Source organism: Trichoderma harzianum, assembly GCF_003025095.1.
Source record: "Trichoderma harzianum CBS 226.95 unplaced genomic scaffold M431scaffold_1, whole genome shotgun sequence".
Taxonomy (NCBI): domain Eukaryota; kingdom Fungi; phylum Ascomycota; class Sordariomycetes; order Hypocreales; family Hypocreaceae; genus Trichoderma; species Trichoderma harzianum.
Genome location: NW_020209249.1, coordinates 3,799,005 through 3,820,806, shown reverse-complemented (window position 1 = coordinate 3,820,806; position 21,802 = coordinate 3,799,005). Strand labels below are relative to the sequence as shown.

Below are 21,802 nucleotides of genomic sequence, written 5' to 3'. Positions count from 1 at the left end.
TGCTGGATTTTGCGGAATTGGAGATTGATTAGCTGACGGTAAGTATTGATTGTTACTTCTTGATTGCAATGGCATTCAATCGAAATCGAAGTGCATCTGCGGCTTGTGGGGCTTGCTGACGTCTTTTGGTCCCCTATTAGTGGTACAGTGTTGAACAGAGGCTGATAAACTAGATAGCTTCATCTTCACAAGGACATAAGAGAGTCAGAACATCATTGAGGCCGTCTGGAGATATCGATAAGAGAAAGAGAGGGAGCCCGAGAGAAGAGCGGGGGAAGAGAGTGTGTGTGACTGTGTGTCTGTGTGACAGAAAGTAACGAAAAACACAACACATCACATTCATATCTGGAATCAAACATGTCACCACAGAGAAAGCTGCTGCTGTTGGGCACCTTTGTCCACTCCAAGACCCAGCAGGACCTGGATTTCCTGCACAAGGCGGGAATCGCCGTCGACGCCCACGGCAAGATTGCGGCCATTGAGCGGGATGCGCACGATTTGAGCGAGGTCAAGGCGCGGCTGCTGGCCAAGCTTGGCTGGGATGAGGCAGAGGTGGACGTGACGGAGGCGACTGAGGGACAGTTTTTCTTTCCGGGCTTTGTGGGTGAGTAGAAGGAATATCATCATTGCTGCTTCTGGACGTTTGATACTGACAAAAACAACACCACAGACACACACATCCACGCCTCTCAGTATGCCAATGCCGGCATCTTTGGCAAATCAAGTCTCTTGGAATGGCTCGAGACATACACCTTCCCCCTCGAAGCCAGCCTCAAGGATCTCTCCAAGGCGCGCCGCGTGTATTCCAGATGCATCCGCCGCACGCTCTCACACGGAACCACAACGGCAACCTATTTCGCCACCCGCGATGTCCCCGCGACGAATCTGCTGGCGGACCTGTGTCTGTCCATGGGCCAGCGAGCGTTTGTCGGCCGAGTGTGCATGGACAGGCCTGACATGAATCCCGCCTACTATCGCGATGCCTCTGCGAGCGAAAGCGTGGAGGCAACGCAGCAAGTGATTGACCACATACGTACCATCGACCCAGGCTTCGACGTCGTCTCCCCCATTATTACGCCTCGCTTCGCCCCTTCGTGCTCGGCCGAGGCCATGAAGGGCCTGGCAGAGCTGCATCGCCAGACGGGCCTCCCCATCCAGACTCACGTCTCGGAGAACCCCGGCGAGATCCAGCTCGTGGCGCAGCTGTTCCCAGAAAGCAACTCATACACTGACCTCTACGACAAGTGTGGCCTGCTCACGCCACGCACGGTGCTAGCCCACGCGGTACACATCTCAGAGGAGGAGGCGGATCTCATTGCGCACAACAAGTCCAAGGTCTCTCACTGCCCGTGCAGCAACACGTGCTTGACCAGTGGACCTGCGAGGGTACGGTGGATGTGGGATAAGGGTATCGATGTTGGGCTAGGGACGGACGTCAGCGGCGGATACAGCCCTTCGATCCTAGAAGCCGCCAGACAAGCCGCAATGGTGAGCCGGCATGTAGCCATGGCCATCGAGGAAGAGAAGGAAAAGGAGAGGGCCAAGTTGACGGTCGAAGAGGTGCTGTATCTCGCCACAAGGGGAGGAGCTCGCTGTGTAGGGCTGGAGGACAAGATTGGGGGGTTCGAAGTAGGCATGGAGTGGGATGCGCAGCTGGTGACTCTGAACGAAGTCAATGGCGATGGGGAGGTGCACGATGAAGATGACGACCATGGTTTTGTTGATATGTTTGGGTGGGAGACTTGGGGTGATAGAGTGGCCAAGTGGGTGTACAATGGAGACGACCGGAACACGAAGCGGGTTTGGGTCAAGGGCAGACTGGTGCATAGACGGAAATGACGAGCATGACGATCAAATCTTAACAAGAGCGAAAACACAACAACATCATGACGAAGAAATGTAATGAGGAGCGACTATATGGGGCGAAAGACACGGGATATAGATTCAGGAGGAAGGGAACTGTTAGATTTTTGATTTAGAGAACATTGGATTTCCGTTTTCATATATCTAGAGCTTAGAGCAGAATGAAGAACAACCCGTCAACGATTGATCAGAATGTCAAAAACACCCTTTTCGCCTTTCTCTCCTCTGACCATGTTCAACAACCCTAGCCCCTGCCCTTTCATGTAGCCCACTCGATTCAACAACAAGCTCTCGCTCCTCCAAAGCCAAAGCAATCTCGAAAAAAGAAAAAAGTCCTTCTCCAACACGTAGATTCAATCTCCGTCATCCTCGATTCGGTTCCAACGCCTCTCCCATCTGTCTCTCACCATCCATAACAAAGAAATCATTCCATATCCTCATAATCCTCAAACTCCATATCCAGCTCCGTTCCGAACCACCCAAACCCAACACCTCGATCCCCATTTCCCTACTCTGAAGACTCTGGATGTTGCTCTTCCCCTTCCTCCTCATCTTCCTTCCTCGCCTCCGCCCTCCGCTTATTCCTATCCGCCCTCTTCTTCGCCTCCTCTCGCTTCTTCGCATCCGCAACCTCCCCCTCAACAACCTTCACCCGCCCATCAATCTCCTTAACAAGTCTCGTCTTGACCCCCGCAGGCACAATGTTCCAGTCCGCCGTGCTTCCCCCCAACGCAAGCACCTTCATCCTAAACCAAGCACACTCCGCCGTCTTCTCATTAAGCAGCACCCTTGTATTATTCAACGCCTCAAGACGAGCCTGTCGTGACTTTTTAGCCGCCTGGTTGTTCCGCTGGCGATCAATCTTCTGGTGTTCAGCGGCAATCTCATTGTTACGCATCTCAATCTGCAGACGTTCCGGATCGCTGATCCCATCGGGGAATTTGAGAAAATCCGCTATGAACGGCTTTGGAGGCAAATCTTGGACTTGGGATGGTGGGAGAATCGGCGGGTTGCGCTCCTGAAAAGTGATTTCGTGCTGAAGAGCGTCTTTGCGACGGGTGTGTTCGGTAGAGGCGAGGCCTTGGGGGATGGAGAGGAGCATTTCGTCGAGAGAGCAGCTTCCCATGCGGAGTGACGGTGATGTTCGTGAACGTATCGTCTGTGTTCGAGATGGTGTTTGAGATGACACGCTCACAATCGAAGTTGGAGCTGGACCCGGTGCTTGGAGAGACATTTGTGGGAGATTATGATATGTCGCGGTTGGATCAAACACTGTAGAAGCTTGAACGTTTATGCCCGACTGCGAAGAAGACGAAGAGGCTTCACTGCTGGCAGAGTTGAAACTGGCAGCCAAAGGGTTGGAAGCTGCACCGCGACGACGCTTCGCCTGCCCCTGAATCGGAGACGAAGGCAAACGAAGCGAACGTTTGCCGGCGGGTGACATTTGAAGTGGTTTTCCTTTGATATGGGGTATGTTCTTTGTGTGTGTGCCTCAGTCTTCCTTCAATACAGGAAAACAAGCAAACAAACCCGGTTGCTCCCTGAACCGTGGGATGAGAAACAACAACAATGAAGATATATCAGGAGAAGAGTGTAGCGTCCTAGCAGAATCCCGTTAACAAACAAAGAAGAAGAAGAGCAAAAAGAGATTAGCACAAGCCACAACAAAAGCTCGAAAAGAAAAGGCGGTATGTGTAGGCAGAGAGAAAAGAAGAAGAAGGAGACGCGTCTCAATCTTTTCTCGCGCCGACTATGTTCTTATTCCCCCGTCTTCCAAACGCAGAGAGGAGAGTGGAAGCTCCAAGTCTTGTCTGAGCTTTTTGTAGAGGGCATGGTTCTCTGCTTTATAGACGGAGACTTTTCTCTCTCTTTCTGTGTGTGTGTCTGGCACTGCGCGCAAGATGTAGGTAAATAGAAAAGGCCTGTTTCGTTCGAGGAAACGAGATATTTGATAATGTGAGGCGGTCAAACAAGCAGCTTACAATGTCGTCGCTAGAAAAAACGGCGATGATTGCAACAAAAGATCGTAGTTGAAAAGAGGTGAATGAAGCATGCACAAACTTTGGAGAGGGAGAGGGAGAAGAAAGGGGGGGAAGAAGAGAGAAAGGGAGTGGGGTCTCTTTACCTGCACGGTCTTTTTGGAAGAGAGAAACGAATCTCGTTTTTTTTTCTCGGTTGACCTTTATTTCACTTCCACTTCACCTTCACCCAATATCTTTCTTTCCAACATGTATATAACAAGACTAGAATGAAGAGGAGAAATTCATTATAAAAAGAACCTTGGAGCAGAGACCGTAATACAACCATCTATCTTAAACCTCGAGCATGTCGACAAAAATAAAGGAGAACAATAGAAACAATAAAACCCCATCCGTTACCAGCAGGGTGAATCAATGCCACTTCTCATCTAACCAAAAACTTGCAGTGCTCTCGGTTTCAACTACGGCCCGTACCACCAACAAACACATGTTGCCCCTTTTGCTAAGCTCTTTGCTTCGACAAATAGACATATCAAACACATACGACTACCCTGTTGCTGCTGTGAATCCAAACGCCCCCTTTCTCATCTACCTACAGCTTCTGCTGCCTGGCTACTTCATATCGTGTTTGCCCATGGGGCCACACCTGCAGTGAATAAGTCACAATCGATTGGCTACCAGCCATCTCCATTTGTCTACATCGCCTCATCAAAGTTGCTTCAAACAGTACCAGCAATCACTTCGCCACCTCCGTTTCATTACTTCACCATCACTATAATGTCAAAAGAGAAACCGCACAGTCACTTCTGAATCTCGAGCCAAAAGCTTGTCATCGCCTAGACATACAACAATTTGAATTCGTGCGCTCAGCAAATAGCCCACCATCACCAAGATGGGGAAAGTAACCAAAATAACCTATACCAATATACAGATAACATGTTCTTGACCAATACACAGATAAAAATGTCATCCTAGAACCAATGTCTGCCGTACACACCATCACAGGGATATCTTTTCCATCATAACCATAATAATGTCGCTCATAATTCTTGCCAGCCTGACCAGGCCCCTCAATCCGCCCAGACTATCCGTCACAGTATCCAAGAAATGAAAATATCCCCCAACACCATAGAACCAATTAACCTTCACAGATATTTGCTAACAAATAGAAACGAATATTCATCTGTGCCATAATGTTGAAATGTTGAAACAGAGGCAACCATCACTGAGATGCCCTCTTTGTTATTTATTTTTGTTTTTTTCCCTTGTCGGTATTGCTCATCTCGTCCGGTTCTTTCGGTACTATTGAGCCATGCCTTTAAAGGGCGAGGCCGGTTCCGTTACCCGTCCATCGGTACAACGCAAGGAGTTCGCGTCGTCGTTGCTGCTGCTCAGCTAGATCCTCTGGCACACGACCCCGAATCAGTGCAAGCGCGCTTCGCATGACCTTGCTAAAGTTCCGCTGATATAACTGTTAGTCCTTGATTCACATAAAAATATTCCCTGGAGGATGGTAATACTTACTTGATACTCTGTGCTCAGAGTCACCACACAAGCTTCGTGTGCTCGCACAATGGTCTCACATGCCTTGATGACACTTGGAGACGCTTCAGCTTGCAGCTTGTCGGCGATCAAGAGGAGGAGGAAAGATCCCTGGAGGAGGTAGACGCCGTAAAAGAATGGCATAAACTCCAAGCCGGGGTCGAATTCAAGAATCTGGTTGATGGCTTCGGCAGCCGATACCGCGTGGCTCGTTGCCGTCACGAACCCTTCCGATGAAATCCACAGGTCGTCGTCATCCAGAAGATTGATGGGGTCCCATTTATCTGCGAGCAGAATGTGGAGGACATGCATCACATGGGTGCTGTAGGCCACCACGATGCTGGCCTGGATCTCACTCTCCGTCATGCGACTGGACGCGTTGGTCCGCACCGAGAGCGGAGACTGCATGTCCGGCACGGGTCCGTTGTCGCGAATCTCATGCTGCTCCTTGTCCTTTGTGGCCATTGGAAGATGCTTTCCAGCGAACCGCTTTAGACTCTCCTCATACATGTCCAAGTGTCGGGAGATCTCAGCGACTTGCTCGTCCCAATCCCGCGCAGAGCGGAATCCGACGCCAAATCGCGGGTGGCTCTTTGCGTGATGAACATCGACAATCTCGCCCAGGATGGTCATTAGAGACAAGAAATAGCCAAAGATGCTGCGGCCACGACACTCGTAATGAGCCCCGCGAGCAACACGCGGGCTGTCGCCAAACTCATCCGTCATGGAGCTATCGATATTGCCTCCATCGTGGCTGCGGAATTTGCCCGCTTGCCACTTAATGTCATCCATGGGGTGGAAGAGGTCGCTGCACTCGCTATCAAGGAGAAACAGGGGGCGGTTATAGCAGAGAGCCAGGTGCCTGTCGACAATGTAAACAAGCCACCACGCTCGCCGCCGCTCCTCTCGCTCCTCTTCTGTCACAAAGCGTGTGTTGTTTCTATTCAAGTCGTGTTCATCAACCTCTTCGTTGATGGCATCAGCGTCCTCGTTGGCGGGAGGGTTGCCCTGCGGTAGCTCTCGGCCAAGCTTAAGCTCCCTGGCGAGAGACCACGCGGCACCCCACCATCGAAGGCTGGCGCCCTTGTACTCGCTGGCGGAGATGACTGTGGCAAGATGAACATAGGTAATGACATCGTCGAGGCTTCCTATGGCTCCAAAGGCACCTGTTTCACCAGCCAGGGAATCCAGGTTCAGCGAACCCGGCATGGCAACACCAAGAACTCCCAAGGCAGCCGCGCCAACTACCGGGCTGGTCTTGGGGGACGGGCTGTTTGTGCCGGTGTGGATCAAGGGCTGGAGAAGTCCCACAGTCAGCTCGAGCAGCTTCTGGCAGACCTTGCTTCTTGCGGAGGGGAGGCTCGTCAGGAAAGACGCCTCGCTGGTCTGCGCTGCTACCCACAGCATGCTCGCAAGCAGCGCGGGCTGGCACCTTCTTGGGTTTGTGGGGTGTAAAAAGGAGCGCTTTCGGAACACGAAACCCAAAACGTATGGAGACATTGGGTGCATTTGTGCCGACGAAGATGAGGAAAAGTACAGGTCAATCAGATCGCAGGCCAGCGAAAGGGGGAGGATGTTTCCCAAGTGAGGTAGTAGGGGCTCAAGGACGGGGTATCGCAGATCACTCTGCTTGAAGATGGGCTGCGAAAGCTGAAGCTGGAACTGGCCACCAGGCGAGGCTAGTGAGACTCCCCACGAAGGTGAGCTCCCATTTGCCATAGGATACTCTTGGATATGACCGGCGCTGAGTCGAAAATTGCCGTCGCTGCTATAAGTCGCCGGACTCGGGGCTTGTGTAGCGTAGTTGATGCCCGAATACCCGGGCATGGTGGTCTGAGTCTGGCCATACGAAGGAGCTACCATTACATGCCCATTCATGCCGGGGCTATCATAGTTGTGGTGAACTTCGCCATATGGACCCAAGCCCATTGCGGACGATGGCTCCAACTGACCTCTGCTCAGGGCAGGATCAACTCCGACGTGGCCATGATGATCTTCAAGACCATCCATCGACCCAATCGCAGGATGTTGGGACAGCCCATTGTCGCTGAAGGAGCTGACAGAGCCCTCTATGTGACCATGAGGCTGGTCATGGGCTGCTTGGGGGAGTTCAGTACTGCCACGTGAAGACTCACTCTGCTGGCGTAAAAGTTTGCGATCTTCTTGGCTATCCTGGGCCTGGCCAGGATGCTGTGCCGCCGCGGCCGCCGCCTGCTGGGCAGCAATATCCTTGCGCGAAGCCTTGCCTCGCTTCTTTCTCTCTCGGACATACTCGCAGCCAAGGCCGAATTCTAGCAAAGGTTAGTACATTTCTATGAAGGCTGCTTTACTTATGGGAGAGGCAAGGTGTCATACCTATACAATGGGCACAAGGATGTAAACCATCGCATTTTGTACGTAGCTGGTTGCACTGGTCACAGGCGCGACTGATTCTCCTCCTGATTGGCCCAGTAGTCCCTGTGGAGTTCTTTCTAGCAACAACAAGAGAACCCTGGCGCTGCTTTGGCTGTGCCGGGTTGGCCCTTATCATACGCGAGTTTGAAAGCTCTGCGTGTTGAGAAAGGTGTTGCATAGGATAGGGGTGGCCGTTGTTGTTAAACGTGTTTACGTTTATTGAGTGGAGATGGGATTGAGATCCATGGTAGTTCGGGTCAAAAGACGCCGAGGAGATGTCGGGATACGCAGAATAGCGACGGAGAGGATTGGACAACATTGTGGCGCGTTGTTATTAATTCGAAGATGATGAAGATGATGAATGTATGGTTATTAAGTTGATATTTTTTGTTGAGGGCGGGTTGGTAGGAAGGATACAGCGCGTGCCGAAATAGGAGATGGCTGAACTGTGTGGCCACAAAGCACGGTTCGAAAGCAGGACTGGGATACTCAGTCCGAGATGCCTTCAAAGCGGTGGCTGCGTGAAACTTGGGCTGTTATTGCTGGTGCTGGTTTATCTTTTGATAAAAGCTGCGTTGAGGAGACGGGGCTGTAGCCCTCAAAGGGGAGCAAACCACTATACAGGAAAATGCGCAGAAAATGCGCCAGGCTCGAGGCCAGAAATCTCCTAAGATAATGAAGGCTTCTGCCACAAAAAAGAAGGCACCCAATGAAAGATGTTTAGATGAGACGGATTGATTGTTCGTTAGACCGGCATCCTCCAGAGATGATATATTCGGCTGCAAATCAATCGGTCTCTTGACGGAGAACGTGACTCGCGGACGACAGCTCTCACTTGTTGAGCCCGAGGCATAAAGAGGGGAAAGGTAAAAAGGCAAAACCCGGTATCGCGAGCGCGCCTTGACAAGCTACACGGCCGCCAGCCTGGCAATGGCAAGAGCAGCAAACAATGACACAGACAAAGCAATGATGACAATGCAGTGAGAGAGGTGACAGTCAGGTCAGAGACTGGGGGGGTGTCAGTTAAAGAATACAACAAGAGAGCTCCATCATGGAACTAATATATGGGGACGCTCTCAATTTCTATTGCTGTTCGCTTCACGCAATGCACCGGAGGGCCTCCATCAGAACAAGCCTTGTGAGGGCGGCCCCGTAGCCAGGCCTCGCCAGGGTGGGCGAGCAAGGGAAGCCGTCGATGGGGTGTGGAGGCGGAGTTGATGGTGGCCAAGTGATGGTCATGGATTCATGGATGGATGGAGAATGGGATGGGGATGGAGCACCTTGTGGAGGTGGACTTGTGAGTGGAGATGCTGGGGTGCAGTGATGCATTCACAATTGGCGCGCCTCCTTAGGGCGATTGCTATTAGATAGCTAGGGATTTTCGGAGATACTAGTAGCATCATCACACTGGTGCTTGCCAGCAGGTGTTTCCGTCTTTTTCTCAATTCGAGCTTGTTCCTCTCCATGGTTGCCGGGCCCGCCACATCACGATCGAGAAAAGAAGGGTGAGGGGTGCCGCAGAGTCGCGGCATTACAACGTGGTCATTGTCAGAGGGGAATTGACGGAGTATTATTGCTTCATGAACAGGAAGAAACGGAAAGGAAAGAAACGGAAAGAAAACAGAAGAAAAGGGGGGGTTAGACGCGGCACAGAGAGGACTGCCAGGTACTCATCCGCACACCTTTGTTGTCTAACACGTACAGCACAGTACTCGTACAGGTATAAACCAAACCTGCGACGAGAAACGGAGCATTTTTTCAAGCAATCCAGGGTCGGCGAATCGACATACCGTTTCAAGACGATAGAGCCGCGACCCTCCGACGTATTTTCCGATGCTCTTCCGTCGGGCAACTTGCGGGTGCCTGTCAGTCTCTCAGGTGTCCCAGGTACATGCATTAGCAGGTTCTGTATGGGCATTGGCAGTCGACGCCACGCGTATCGACCAAGTTTATTGCCGTGGTAAGGGCCGGTTTCAGCAGCGAACCATTATGCGGGGTTAGTCGTCGGCCGTGGAGGCGGCTGGAAGGTGGTCCAGTGTCCAGTTTGCCAGTACCGTACTCGTTACCGTACCGTACCAGCAGGCACTGGCGGCATCCTGGCGGCCATTTTGGCTTGCTAGGCTGGTTCTCGTGCCAGCCTCTTTGTGGGCAGTGGCTTTTGCCTCTGCCGTCCATCAACCGTGGCCTCGGACCTGAGCTCAGCAAGATGGGCAAGTCGGAGGCGTTTCCCAATGGGTCGAGCCATCTAAGCGCTTCTGGAAAGGCGTACAGGGGGGCCATGCGACGGATATGGGGTCGTCCAAGTGGCGCCACGGTTTTTTGGGCTCGCTGCCCCAACCAGACGAACGAAGAACAGGGCGTGCCGGGAAATGACAACCGGGCAAGGGGAGCAAAAGCAGAGGGAGTCGGCGCTCGGAAATGGTCTCCGTTGGGGCTAAGCGAGGAAAATTTTTTGGCATCCCCTCATCTGACTGCATGTTTGATTAGATTGTTGTCATGGCGATCGAAAAGGAATCGAGCAGAAGGAAGAAGATGAAGCAGCATCGATTCGAGGTTACGATAAAAAGAAGAAGAAAACGGTTCACCGAGTTAAGTGATCGAAATTGAAGCACAAAAAAATGATAAGGTTGGGCGAGGAGGAAAAAAAAAAAAGCACGGACCCGCGAGGCGCGGAATACGATACGATGTACGAAGCGCACGGCAGTAGGTCAGACTCAACCCTGAGTGTCTCTTGCGCGGAGAGCAAAGCCGTGCTGCAAAGAGCAGGAACGCTCACGGGAAGTAGCCAAGTAGCTCGCACCTGCCTGCACCGTTGGGGAGCAGGCATGAGCCAAGAGCCAACCAGATGGCGCGGCAGACAGCTTTAATTCGCATGAATGGCCCGTGATTGGGCGGGCGGGCTTTTAGTGCCTGACCATGGCCGCTTTAAAAATCTGCGGTGGCTTGCCTGTTGCTTCGTTACTTGCTGAAGAAAAGCGCAAGTTGCAACAAGTGCAAGTGCAGTGCAGGTGCAAAGTGGATTGTGGATGTGGAAAGCGCCAAGGACGCACGCAGGCCCGTGTCATCGCAAGGCCCACTTGCCCTGGTTCGGCACCGTTTCTGCGTCGCTGCTTTTTAGTTAGTTTAGTACCGTTGTTACTGGTTTACCAGCCCGTGTCATAGGGGCAAATCCATGCCATTATCACCGGTATCAAATCCGATACAGCGGGTTTCGGTATGTGCCTTGTGTAGGTATTTAGTATCGATTCTAGGCACTAAAGCAAGTGGCCAGCTGCTAATAGGTACTAAGCTAGGACGATACTCGTACTTGTGCCTTGTAAGCCGCCTTCTCGGGCCGTCAAAAGATGCAAATACACAGACGTCAGGGTGCGGATAGCAAGGGGGCAATGTGCATGTAGCTTGTGCGCGTCCATCGAAATCGCCAAAACGATGGACATCGCCAATACCGGCGAGTCACAAGATGTATGGCAATGTAGCAGTAGTAGTAATATACATGACGAATTCGCATATATACATGCATGAACAAAAGATCCCCGTCCCGTCCGCCGATCCCCACACTCTGGCCTTGTACAGGCATGTTTCTTTGTTTCCCCGTCGTGTCTTGCCTTGTATTGTCTTGGCTCTGGGTCTCAATGGTCTGTCTGCCTCAAAATCGCCTCTCCCGTCTACCGTTTCAGCCGTGGAGGATACGGTCGCCATCGCCATCGCCACCCCCATTACTTGGGGTCGTAATATACGGAGTCGGGACAGGTGCTTTTGGACCCGTCCGGTGCTGAGGCGACAAACTTGCCATCTTGCAAAGAGCCCTGGACGTTGAAGTGATACCAGACCTGATTCAACGTCTTGCCCTCGCAGCCCAGGGTCACGTCTGCGCCGTGCTGCTGGGAGAGCGCTGACTGGATGTCCTCCAGGGCATAAGATTTTGAGCCGTCAGGGGTGATGCCGGCATCAGCCAGCCACTGGTAGGTAGGCAGCGTCTTGAACAACGACACGGTCCTAGAGAAGAAATCGGCAGCTTCCTCGGTGGGGACGTAGTCATCGTAGCAGCCGGGATCCAGCGTGGTGATACAAGTGCCATGTTTACCCCATTCGTGCTCCCAGAAAGATTCGTCATTGCCTTGGTAGTCCTTCCAGTAGGTCTGCATGTAGTGGAGGGTGTCATCGGCACCCATGGCAGTCAAAATGTCAGTGATGTTGGAATATGCCCGGCTGGCATCGCACGTCTGGGGAAATGAACCATCGCAATTGTCCGGCCAGAGCCCATGGATGGTCCAGGAATCTAGCAAGCACCATTAAGCATTCATCCCCACTTTGGGAGGTAATATTGAGTTGCATCGTGCTAGGCTACAGGAAACTACTTACCAGCAGGGCCGGTGGAGGGGTCGGTATCCCAGAATTGAGTCTGAAGCAGCTGACCAGATGGGATGAAGCAGCAAGTGTCGTCGACGGCGGTAGTGTTGTGGCATGAGAGTGGAGTGTTGCTGGCACAAATCCTAGAGGCTGCGGCTGCAACGGAAGCCAGCATGCTCGTAGCCAAAAGAGCAATGGACTTGTGAGAAGGCATTTTGACTGCGGTTCCTCGGAAAAGAGCCCCGGCTTCTGCCACGACGAGTTGCTTTTTTGTCCCTTTTTTTCTCGCCTCTCTGGTTCCCTAATTACTCTCTCTGCCTGATGAGTTTCGTATCTGATAGACTTGACAAGCAAAACAACGACGTTGGCGAGTCCTATTTAACATTGAAATGCTCCAAAGATCAGCAAGTATACATTTACAGCAGAGAAGCGCTGAGGCGATCATTGGACGGGGCTTGTGACGAAAATGGTAGGTGTCATGATTTTTGTCAATCATTGGCGGATGATCGGAAGATCTACCAGGGTAGGTGCCGATTCACATGCAAGCGGTAGACGAAAGAGGCGATTCCGCAAAGGAGAGACTCACTTTGATATAGGTTAATCCGGCAGATGTAGGTTGACTCAATATTGTAGGTCAATATAGAGAGAGTAAAAAACGGAGAGTGCTTCTCACGAGCTTTATAATGTCCAGTATAGATTGATAGACATCATGCTAATGTTTTAGCAATTTGTAGTCTCGCTCGATTCGCAAGGAAAGCACCATGAAGAGCTGGTGATTGGAATCGTCTTTGCCAGAGCACGACGAGCAATTGGCTTCTTGCCCGTCCTAGTGAAACAAACTCTAGCCATGGGCATTTCATGCACCGACTTTGAGTCTCGTCAATGGCCAAAATCCTGTGACGTAGCGCCCGGAAGAAGCTCCCATTTCAGAAGGTTAATTGGCAGCATATAATGAGATCTGCGGATCGGCTGCGTGTTGTTAGAAAAAGCGTCGCTTGATCTCCCTCTAGCGGTCCAAAGTCGGCAGCTGCGCGGACTCATTCGCTGGCTGCGCGCCGAGGCATTTCAACGGGATGCGGCCAATTGCAATGCATGATAGCAGCAGAGTTTCAGCCCATCTGGCTGTTCTGAAGTCGGCGCATTCACATTGGCAGTCGTTGAAATTGACCGTGTTTCACGGTGGATAAGGTGGGGGTTTTTCGATAGTTGAGGCGCACCGCAACATGGTGTCATGTGGGAGGAAATCCTGGAGCAGAGCAGGCCATGGAAGTTGTGTGTGTGATGTGATGGATGGGCTGACGGTTTCTCCAGCTCCGACGATTTTCAGCGGCCAATTCAATTCACGCTAGGGCGGTTGTGAAGCGAGCTATCCGGAGTTTTTGAGATGTGAAAGATGACGGGAAATAAATGCCAGTAGCCGATCTGTAGCAACGTGATTGCGGAGATGCTTATACTTGGCTAAGTCTCGAGCTCAAGGTTGACGATAGGTAGGTCGGCCGTAGAGAAGCAAACAAGCAGCAGCAGAAGTAAAGAGCACGGATTCTTCATGTGGTTGGAGCAAGGACGCATTGGACAGCCAACAAACAACACTGATGTCACGTGTTGCATATCATATTGCCATCTGGCATGTTCTAATTCAGGCAACACGACGTCTTGACAGTCCCGAGTAACTCGTACGAGTATCACCAGCATCTTCCATCCGGCTTCTATTGGAGTTGTATTGGGTCGTTGGGTACAAGCACATCACATCAGATAACCTCAGCTCAGGGTTGCAACACAGCGCTGCGGGATATATTACATAACCAATTTGCTAGGTTAATTCTCCGTCCGTTTCTCAACGGACCCTCGCAACCGTTTCCACCTCAGACTTACACCAACGCCGGCTCGCTACCATTCAGCGCTTGTTCCCCAGCAAAACTAAGCTAGAACGGCAGAATGGGAGCAGGGATCTCAACAGCGAGGCCAGGCCCAAAGCAGAGTTTTGATGAGTTTTAGCACTCGGGCTTTGGTAGCATCGCGTGTGCTAAATCTCCCCTCTCCAACTCCAAAGTCGGGGTTGTTGAAAAAATAAATTGCGTTGCGGCGATACACCCTCAACACCTTTCGGGACCTGATTCAATGTTTCCTGCAGGCGGGCCAGCGGCATCACACTTGGACACAACGTCATCGGGAAAAAAGACGACAGATGATGCTACCTTGGCCGCCGACGGAGACTTGTACACATGGAGGAGGTCTGAATGCATCAACTCCCCAACCCAGTAAGAGCTGCGTGATGACAAGCAAGAGGAATCGCCTAGTAGTTTCAGTAGTTGATGTTCTGTTTAGTCGACTCTAGGATTAATAGACTATAGGGTAATATAGCTAGTTGAGGGTTAGTTTTCAACTTATAACTTGATCACTTGATGCCGAACCGGTCATGATGAAGAGGAGGTGGCGGCGGCGGAGGAAGAGGAGACAGAGGAGAAGTGTCAGAACTTGTCATTGTGTAATACAAACAACTACCCTGGAACTCGATACGAAGACTCGGACAATAACACGAGGTTTGTACAGTACGAGAAGTCGTATTACTGTTAGATACTCCTACCACTACTAATACTCCTAAATTATATGGGCTCTGCTCGTATGCTATCAAGGTACAGTATGAAGCAGGTACGTACTCGGCAGCGTGTAAGCGCGATCAGTCGCCCCCCCTGACCCGCGAATACCGGTGACGATAACCGCCACCGCATCACTGCCACGACTGAAATTAAGACGGGCAGTTAAGATTGGCAAAGAGGGTGCTGTCGATGCCGCCGTGAACACGCAGATACCTCGCAGGGGACCCTGTCCATGCCTGTCCATGCCCTCCTCCGCGCGGTACTCGATACATGACGATGCCCACCTCCCCCGGACTTACACAGACTTCACACACAAGCCTTTTCGGAGGCTCACGATCCCCCCCAGACCCGCGTACCTCGTAACCAAACGGCTTCCCGCAAGGCACCGGACGGCCCAAAAGTCACTGCCACACCATGCAAATAGCGCCGAAATGGGACGCTGGGCTTTTGCCCCTGTTTTCAAGCTCGAGCGAGACCTGCATGTGGCCAGCGGTACTCGGGCCGAACCCCGGAGTTTTGCAGCCAGTGACAAGGCCCCCGACAAAGGCCAAGTCCACCAGCTATTGATCCGCTGCCTATAATGAATTGAGCCTGGAGGGTTGAGTTTATGCATCAAACAAACCCAACGATGCGACGATGCTACGGCCGAGCAGCCTTTATATTGTCCCAATGCGACCCTGATTTCTGTTTCCCCATGCTGTTCCTACCCCTAGCCTTGTCGAAGTGCGAGATCTGTCAAAAAGCTGTCACTCCGGAGTATATTTCGTACATCCATCTCCAGGTTTTCCCCATTTCCCCATTTCCCCGTTTCCCCGCCATATGTTCAAAACCCGGTTCACGCCCTGCTTCCTCAGGTAACAAACGAACGGGATATCGTCCGATGTTGCGGAAACAGGCCCAGAGCGTGAAATAGAAACGCCGACGAGGCAGAATTTTTCTGCCAAATCTTACCTGTATCATGTAACTCGTATCATGACAATTTGCCGTTCCAGCCCAATTGAAACCAAACCATCCAGCTTGGCTTCCTTTTCTTTTTCTCCAGGTCCCAAAACGCCACCGCGGGGAAGACGAACCTGGATCGACAAGGAACAAAAGCCCGGCATCCCGAAAAAGGGAACGCACAAACAACCTTCATGGGCCGACTCCAGCTTTTGGAGAACCATCGGCAGCTCCTCCGTTACGTCGCTCGTAAGGACAGGAGAATCGGTCATCTAGCGGACCAAAAGAAAACATCTTTTGGGAAGTTCAACTTGTTTCGTATTTTTGCAAAAAAGAGTCCATCGACATGGTTCTAGACTTGGGCTTTCCCGGCAATTGGCAAAAGGTTAAAGTCAGAAAACAGGCTTAAAACTCCGATTACAAACCAAGGCAGTTGAAAGTGTCCTGATCATCCCGACGAAGATGGAGATGTGATATTATTAAACTTGTTAACCCGACAATTGATACTCCGTAGAGCTCGCGCCCTTCCCTCCCACACGGAGGAGAGGAGAGGAGAAGTGAGGAGGAGGAGAAGCAGCGAGAGGGAGATCGTCACTCCCAGAGCTGAAAACCCAATTGAAGCTAATCTACAAAGTACTTTGGGGATCAGGCCATGCAATATCGTGAAGTGGTCCATTGGCAATTAAGGGTAAGTCAATGGTCTGCTCATCCCAAGCTGAAGATGAAAAACGCTCATTCTCACAATCACCCCATTTTCTTTTGTCGTTGCAATTGTTGATGCCGGCTCTATCCGCATGGCAGACAAACAAACAAGCAAGCAAGCAAACAAAGAAGGACAGAGGAAGACGAGAGAGAGAGAGACGACATGGAAAGTTGTGTGGGTGTGCTAATTGACGAGATACTAACCAATTGCCTCTTCTCATAGTCACTCAATCGACCAGCATCCTCCCTTGGTCCGTCCCCAGACGCAGCGAAACCCCACGAACGGCCGAATGAATATTCAAGGACAAACCGTGACGCTCAAGCTGGAGCTAGACCTGAAGCTCAATGGCAATGCAATGGCAACGGCATTGACAATTCTCCCCCTCTCTCTCCCCTTGTTGCGCACGAGTCCATGTGCTTGCTTGCTTGCACCGCTACTGTACGGGCAGACATAACTCCGGCGGGCATGTGGCCATCTCACAAACAAGATTTATCTCCTGCGCCTGCGGCCGACTGGGGGTGTGTGTGAGTCTCTTCCAAGTTCCCCCTGTCCGTGGCCCGTCCTGCTTGCTTGTGAGGGGACGCGGACGCCCCCATAATCTCACCTCTCTTGGGAACGACTCTAATCCACGCCAATCTTTTGCTTGCAGCTCGACAAGCCGTTTGGGCATGCTCATGCCTCTTAGACCCACGACGAACGATGTGCTTCTGTTGTTTTGCGGAGAACCATCTCCATCTCCACGGCTCGGCGGCAAAAAGAGACAATCAACTGTCCCATTGTCCCCAGGTAGGCTGAACACACGGGCATGAATTATGACATGTAACCCAAGCGAATCTTCGGCTGCTTGCTTCTAACCCGCCCGTTTGACCAGGTTTCTCCCTGTCTGTTGCCCCATGGGCCGTCTTTTTTAGCCTGCTGGAGCCCGTTGCTCCGCTTCTTTTCGCAAGGCATGGCAATACTAATACTAGCTCTGCCTGGGGAACCTCTTTTGGCTTCCTCGACGAAAAGCTCAGCGACTTCGGCCCATGGCAATGGCTTCTCAATTTCCCTCTGGTTTTATAAGATAAGCAAGAGGCCCAACGAGCAGCGGTTTTAGCACTGGGCCACCGTTTTTGACTCTGTTTTGCGGTATGTCATCTTACAAGCCCTTTTAATCTCAATGGCCCCCTTGTCCAGAAAAAAAAAGTCCGTCATCGTTCTCGCTGCTCTGTCCAGACACGGTACTGTAAGTTGCAAGGGTGGGGAGTACACATCCGCAGAGACGCCACGAAAAAAAAAACACCAAAGAAGCGAGCCAATTCCCTCTTCTCCTCCCCTTCTACCCGTTCCCGTTCCCGTCCATTCGAAAGAGAGAAACAAATTGAGGGGAAGAAGACAACAAACACCCCCCGAAGCCGAGAGAGAGAAAAAAGAGACGAATGACCTACTGACCCCATTCTCTCCAGGCCCAGACAGGCAAAACGGTCCCTCCCCTGCCTGTTCACGTGTGACTCGGAATGGCCCGCTTCAAACGAGAAAAAGACACCTCCCTCCTTTCCACTAGCAGTACGACGGCGTGGACACACATTGCGGCGGTCCAAATTTACCCCAACATCGCAAGAACCCTTTCCCCCCGGGCCTGCTTCGGCGTCTGGAACCGAGACCGATATTAGAAGAGACCAAGTGACGATGAGAATTACATACAAGGGGCCGAAAAAAAAAAGAGGGGAGAGAGAGAAGGGCGGCAAGCCAGCCGAAAAGACGGCGTCACGTCAGACATTTCGCTTCGTTTTATTTCTATTCTAAACGAACAGCGAGAGAGAAAAACGTTGCGTTTGTCTGTTTTCCGCTTGGCGTCCTTTCTTCTTCTCTCTTTTTTAAGGGCCAGGGGACGATGACGAAATTGAAGACAAAAAACAAAGGCGAGCTAAGGAAGGGGGCGAGCGAAGCGGGCGCATCAAGATCGATAAAGTGAGTCCTTTTTTTTCTTCTTTTTCCTTACAAGGATTGTTGCGATGCCCCCTGTCTAGATGGGCCGGATCGTCCATTGTCCAAAATCAAAAGACAAAACGACGAGATAAAACGACACAGACGACGTGAATTGAAGAGGTAAGGCCAATTGTACTTGTTTTTGGGTCGCGCTCATTTGCGTATTATCTCAAACTGTAGAAATTCTCTCTCTTTGACTCCCCCAATTGAGCGAGCACGTAATCTAGTTGGCCAATTCTACTTTCTTCCTCGCAATTCGTGTCTCATCATGTCATTCCAAGTCTCGGTGACATGCTCATACACGACGCCATCTCTTTTAGTGCCCCCGTAGTAGATTCGTAGAAAGGGGAATCAATGCTTTAGACTACATCTGCTACGTGTAAGATAACGGCACTACTTTCTCCGCCGCTGTCAGCTAAAACGTTACATGGACCGCAAAAGGCCAGCATTGCGACAAAAAAACAGGGTATCCAGAGTTTTTACATGGCTTGGTCCTACAAACTACCACTAATTCACCCAAAATGAAATCATAATCATAATCATACGGGTACGCCTTGATGTATTTCCCCATTTCCTGCTAAAAAGAGCTCGCAAACCAAATACAAGGACAAACCACAAAGTATGTAACCATTACTTTTTGGTAAATTAATGCAGAAAGAGAGGGAACAAGAAAATCCCGAATTCTCTACTCCAGCCCAGATGGTAACCATGCATTGAGCGTCGTCAAAGACTCGGTAAGTGAGTCAAAGGAGCTCAAATCCGGATTCTCAACCCCTACACCATCTCCCCGACCATTATTAAACAGAAAGATTTGGTTTGTAGGTCCTGCCTGCTGCCTCATATCCCAGCTTCCGAAGCTTTGGTGTAGCCGCGCCGAGTCGCTCAACAGCCACTCGCGACTGTCCATGTTGCCTAGGTTTGAAGTCTGGGCTTGGGGTTGGTGATGGCCCATGTCCGACGAGATGTGGCTCTGGGCTGCCGGTGACTGCGAGTTCAACGGAATCCCTAGTTGCTGCGACCATCCCAGTATATCTTGCAAATCCATTTGCGTGGCATCCATCCCCATACCTCGCTGATCCGGAAGAGGGTTATTGTTGCCCAGGGACATGGGTGAGTCCATCGTCAGCCGCTCCTCGATAGACGTCTGTACGGCCGGCTGAGCTATAGGCTCTGAAGTTGGGTGCCTCGTAAGCCCATACTCGAGCCTGGGAGCTTGCACTGCCCCTTCCTCTGAGGTCACAGGCGAAATAGGAACCAGGTTGCTCGATCCTGGAGAGGGAACTTCAGACGTGCTGTAGTACTCGAATCTCTCATCTGTTCGTTTGAGGATTATGTCGGCATCTTCTGGTAATTCGCATTTCCATTTTCTTGCCAAGACACTGAGAATGCTTAGCGTCCGTCTCGCGCAGAGCCAATCCTCGGCAATCTCTTCCAGATGCCTTAGACCATGGGTCAGATCCCGCTTCGCCGTCTTTTCAGGCAAATTGAGCAGATGAACCGTACATGCGCTGTGTATCATGTAAACTGCAATGTTGCATATCTGTCGGAGGTTCCAAGACTTTTTATATAGTCTCATCAGCTTTGAAATCGCACCGGCATTTGCAGTGCATATTCGCCTTGGTGATATATGTGATGGCAGAGGTGATGCGGCTGGGGCGTATTTTAAGAAAGGTCTAAAGAGATGAATGTATTGGAGGTGGAAGAATGAGCTAACGGAGAATCAAGTCAGCGCTTCCCATATTCTCTTCGTGGTTTTATTTGTAAACAGAACGGGCAAACTTACAGCATCAATATCACGTTTGGCAGCAAGCCTTCTTTTGGTTCAAACTCCTTGGGCAGGTTCTTCCGCCATTCCTCAAGCCGTTGGTGGAGCTCGCCGAGCTTCTTCAGCTCGAGAGATTTGCTGCTGGCCCTCTTTATGTGGCTTGGGTGGTAGAAGAAGACGAGTATGTCGTTGCTGATTTCACATAGCTTGGACAAATGCAGAGCAACCGCTCGTGTCCTCGAAGGCTGAGCAAGAGACTCGTCGAACCCTTTATCTGTAAAAGGCGCCCACAGCGCCGCATCTTCGTCAGGGAAGACGTCAATTTTGGAAACGGTAAAGGAGTTCCTTGGGAGCTGTGGCAGCCGGCCCAGGTAGTTGGACCAGGTCTTGTCGAATAGGAAACACCCCCAGAAGGTGATGCGCCGGGCATCTATTTCCTCCTCCGACATGTGCTCCTTATCTAAGCCCTCGACTTCAAGGTTGAGGCCGATGTCGAGAGCCATTCGGAAGCTCATGCCGCTATATACCCAGCCCTTGGCCTCTCTTGCACAGCCCGCTTCTCTCACAGACATGAGTGCCAACGCCTGGACGGTTACAAGCCGCGGCTTCTCATATTCGTCATTATCGACGATGAGTCGCTTGGCCTCGGCAAAGAAATGGTCTCCTTTAGTCCTGCTGTCGCCGGGGATGCCAAAAGCGCCTGGGATATCGGTGAAGTGGCAGCCGAGCGCCAACATTGCGTTTACTAATAGCGAAGAACAGTATGCCGTGCCTGGTGCCAAGCCCGCCTTGCCCCTCATGAAGTCGCGCCAAAATAGCTTGCGTGAGAGTGTGGTGAAGTATGGGTAGTGATAATTAAAGTACATGTTCATAAGGTGCATGATGAGGCGTGGATCGGTGGTCACTCGGGTCCATGACGTGATGGGGTTTTCGCAAATGCCGGGCTCAGAAGGTGAATCGTAATCGATGCCATCGTGGTGAGGGTCTCCTAGATAGATGAGATGAGAGGTGCCGCCAATGAAGCGCACTGAGCCATTTTCGAGCCGCAGCTCTCCCATCTTGCCAGCGAGCTCTTGTTCTCCTGAGACGGGCAAGAAAGCCATGGATGCTTCGTCCAAATTCTCGTCAAATTCTTCTTCCTTGGGTTCCGCTTCGCCCATTTCTAAGAGCTCCTGGGCTACTGCGTCGAGATTGTCGCATGTTCGGATCTTGTTTACGACGTCTGGCACCTCTTCTTCGGTGGCATTCAAAATGGCCTCGACAATGATTTGCAGCGTCGAGCTCTGGGCTTTCATACTGTCGACCTTTTCTCGATATACTCCCTTGCGGCGGTGATCCGAGTTGGGGTTGTAGATACACTCAGTGCCATAGACGCTGGAGCAAGCGGCGCAGCTGGGCAGCTGGCCATCGCATTTCGACTTGCGCCGCCTACAAGCGACGCAGGCGGTGCTGATGCATCTTCGCTTTCGGTTGTTCGGGTCAGTTCCTCGACGAGACTTTTTCTTGGCCTGGGCAGCGGGCGTCGAGCCGGCCGAGGAAGAGGCGGCAGTCAGGTCCATGCCCTCCATGGCGGGCGAGGAATAGGGTTACGCTATGGCTAGAGAGTCGAGATGCGAATTGTGTTGTGTAAGGTGGAATCGTCAAACCGAGCGCTAGCATTGAAGGTGCCGGCGCGCGGCGTCACATTGACTCTGAGGTGAGT

General features: G+C 51.5%; 7 protein-coding genes across 7 annotated transcripts; 3 read left to right on the top strand and 4 right to left on the bottom strand.

Annotated features, from left to right (window-relative positions):
- Positions 1 to 357: 357 nt before the first annotated feature.
- M431DRAFT_1128 (hypothetical protein) lies at positions 358 to 1,839 on the top strand (the record flags this gene model as incomplete). Its single annotated transcript, XM_024911849.1, has 2 exons — positions 358 to 604; positions 671 to 1,839. 2 exons carry the CDS (start codon positions 358 to 360, stop codon positions 1,837 to 1,839), a joined length of 1,416 nt encoding a protein of 471 aa, XP_024780883.1.
- Positions 1,840 to 2,113: 274 nt separating this feature from the next.
- Positions 2,114 to 3,307, bottom strand: M431DRAFT_105416 (hypothetical protein; the record flags this gene model as incomplete). Its single annotated transcript, XM_024911579.1, has 1 exon — positions 2,114 to 3,307. The coding sequence occupies one exon, from the start codon at positions 3,305 to 3,307 to the stop codon at positions 2,372 to 2,374; it is 936 nt and encodes a 311-aa protein (XP_024780882.1). The 3' UTR covers positions 2,114 to 2,371.
- A 1,853-nt stretch (positions 3,308 to 5,160) lies between these two features.
- On the bottom strand, positions 5,161 to 8,097 carry M431DRAFT_1126 (hypothetical protein; the record flags this gene model as incomplete). Its single annotated transcript, XM_024911840.1, has 3 exons — positions 5,161 to 5,304; positions 5,367 to 7,675; positions 7,740 to 8,097. 3 exons carry the CDS (start codon positions 8,095 to 8,097, stop codon positions 5,161 to 5,163), a joined length of 2,811 nt encoding a protein of 936 aa, XP_024780881.1.
- Positions 8,098 to 11,494: 3,397 nt separating this feature from the next.
- M431DRAFT_73544 (hypothetical protein) lies at positions 11,495 to 12,303 on the bottom strand (the record flags this gene model as incomplete). Its single annotated transcript, XM_024922140.1, has 2 exons — positions 11,495 to 12,057; positions 12,141 to 12,303. 2 exons carry the CDS (start codon positions 12,301 to 12,303, stop codon positions 11,495 to 11,497), a joined length of 726 nt encoding a protein of 241 aa, XP_024780880.1.
- A 3,823-nt stretch (positions 12,304 to 16,126) lies between these two features.
- On the top strand, positions 16,127 to 17,536 carry M431DRAFT_205751 (hypothetical protein). The gene is made up of 4 exons (XM_024913389.1): positions 16,127 to 16,352; positions 16,590 to 16,891; positions 17,017 to 17,153; positions 17,239 to 17,536. Exons 1-4 carry the CDS (start codon positions 16,317 to 16,319, stop codon positions 17,427 to 17,429), a joined length of 666 nt encoding a protein of 221 aa, XP_024780879.1. The 5' UTR covers positions 16,127 to 16,316; the 3' UTR covers positions 17,430 to 17,536.
- M431DRAFT_503353 (hypothetical protein) lies at positions 17,409 to 18,344 on the top strand. Its single transcript, XM_024918293.1, has one exon. The coding sequence runs from the start codon at positions 17,527 to 17,529 to the stop codon at positions 17,908 to 17,910; it is 384 nt and encodes a 127-aa protein (XP_024780878.1). The 5' UTR covers positions 17,409 to 17,526; the 3' UTR covers positions 17,911 to 18,344.
- Positions 18,345 to 19,020: 676 nt separating this feature from the next.
- Positions 19,021 to 21,668, bottom strand: M431DRAFT_1124 (hypothetical protein; the record flags this gene model as incomplete). Its single annotated transcript, XM_024911832.1, has 2 exons — positions 19,021 to 20,044; positions 20,119 to 21,668. 2 exons carry the CDS (start codon positions 21,666 to 21,668, stop codon positions 19,021 to 19,023), a joined length of 2,574 nt encoding a protein of 857 aa, XP_024780877.1.
- Positions 21,669 to 21,802: the final 134 nt, after the last annotated feature.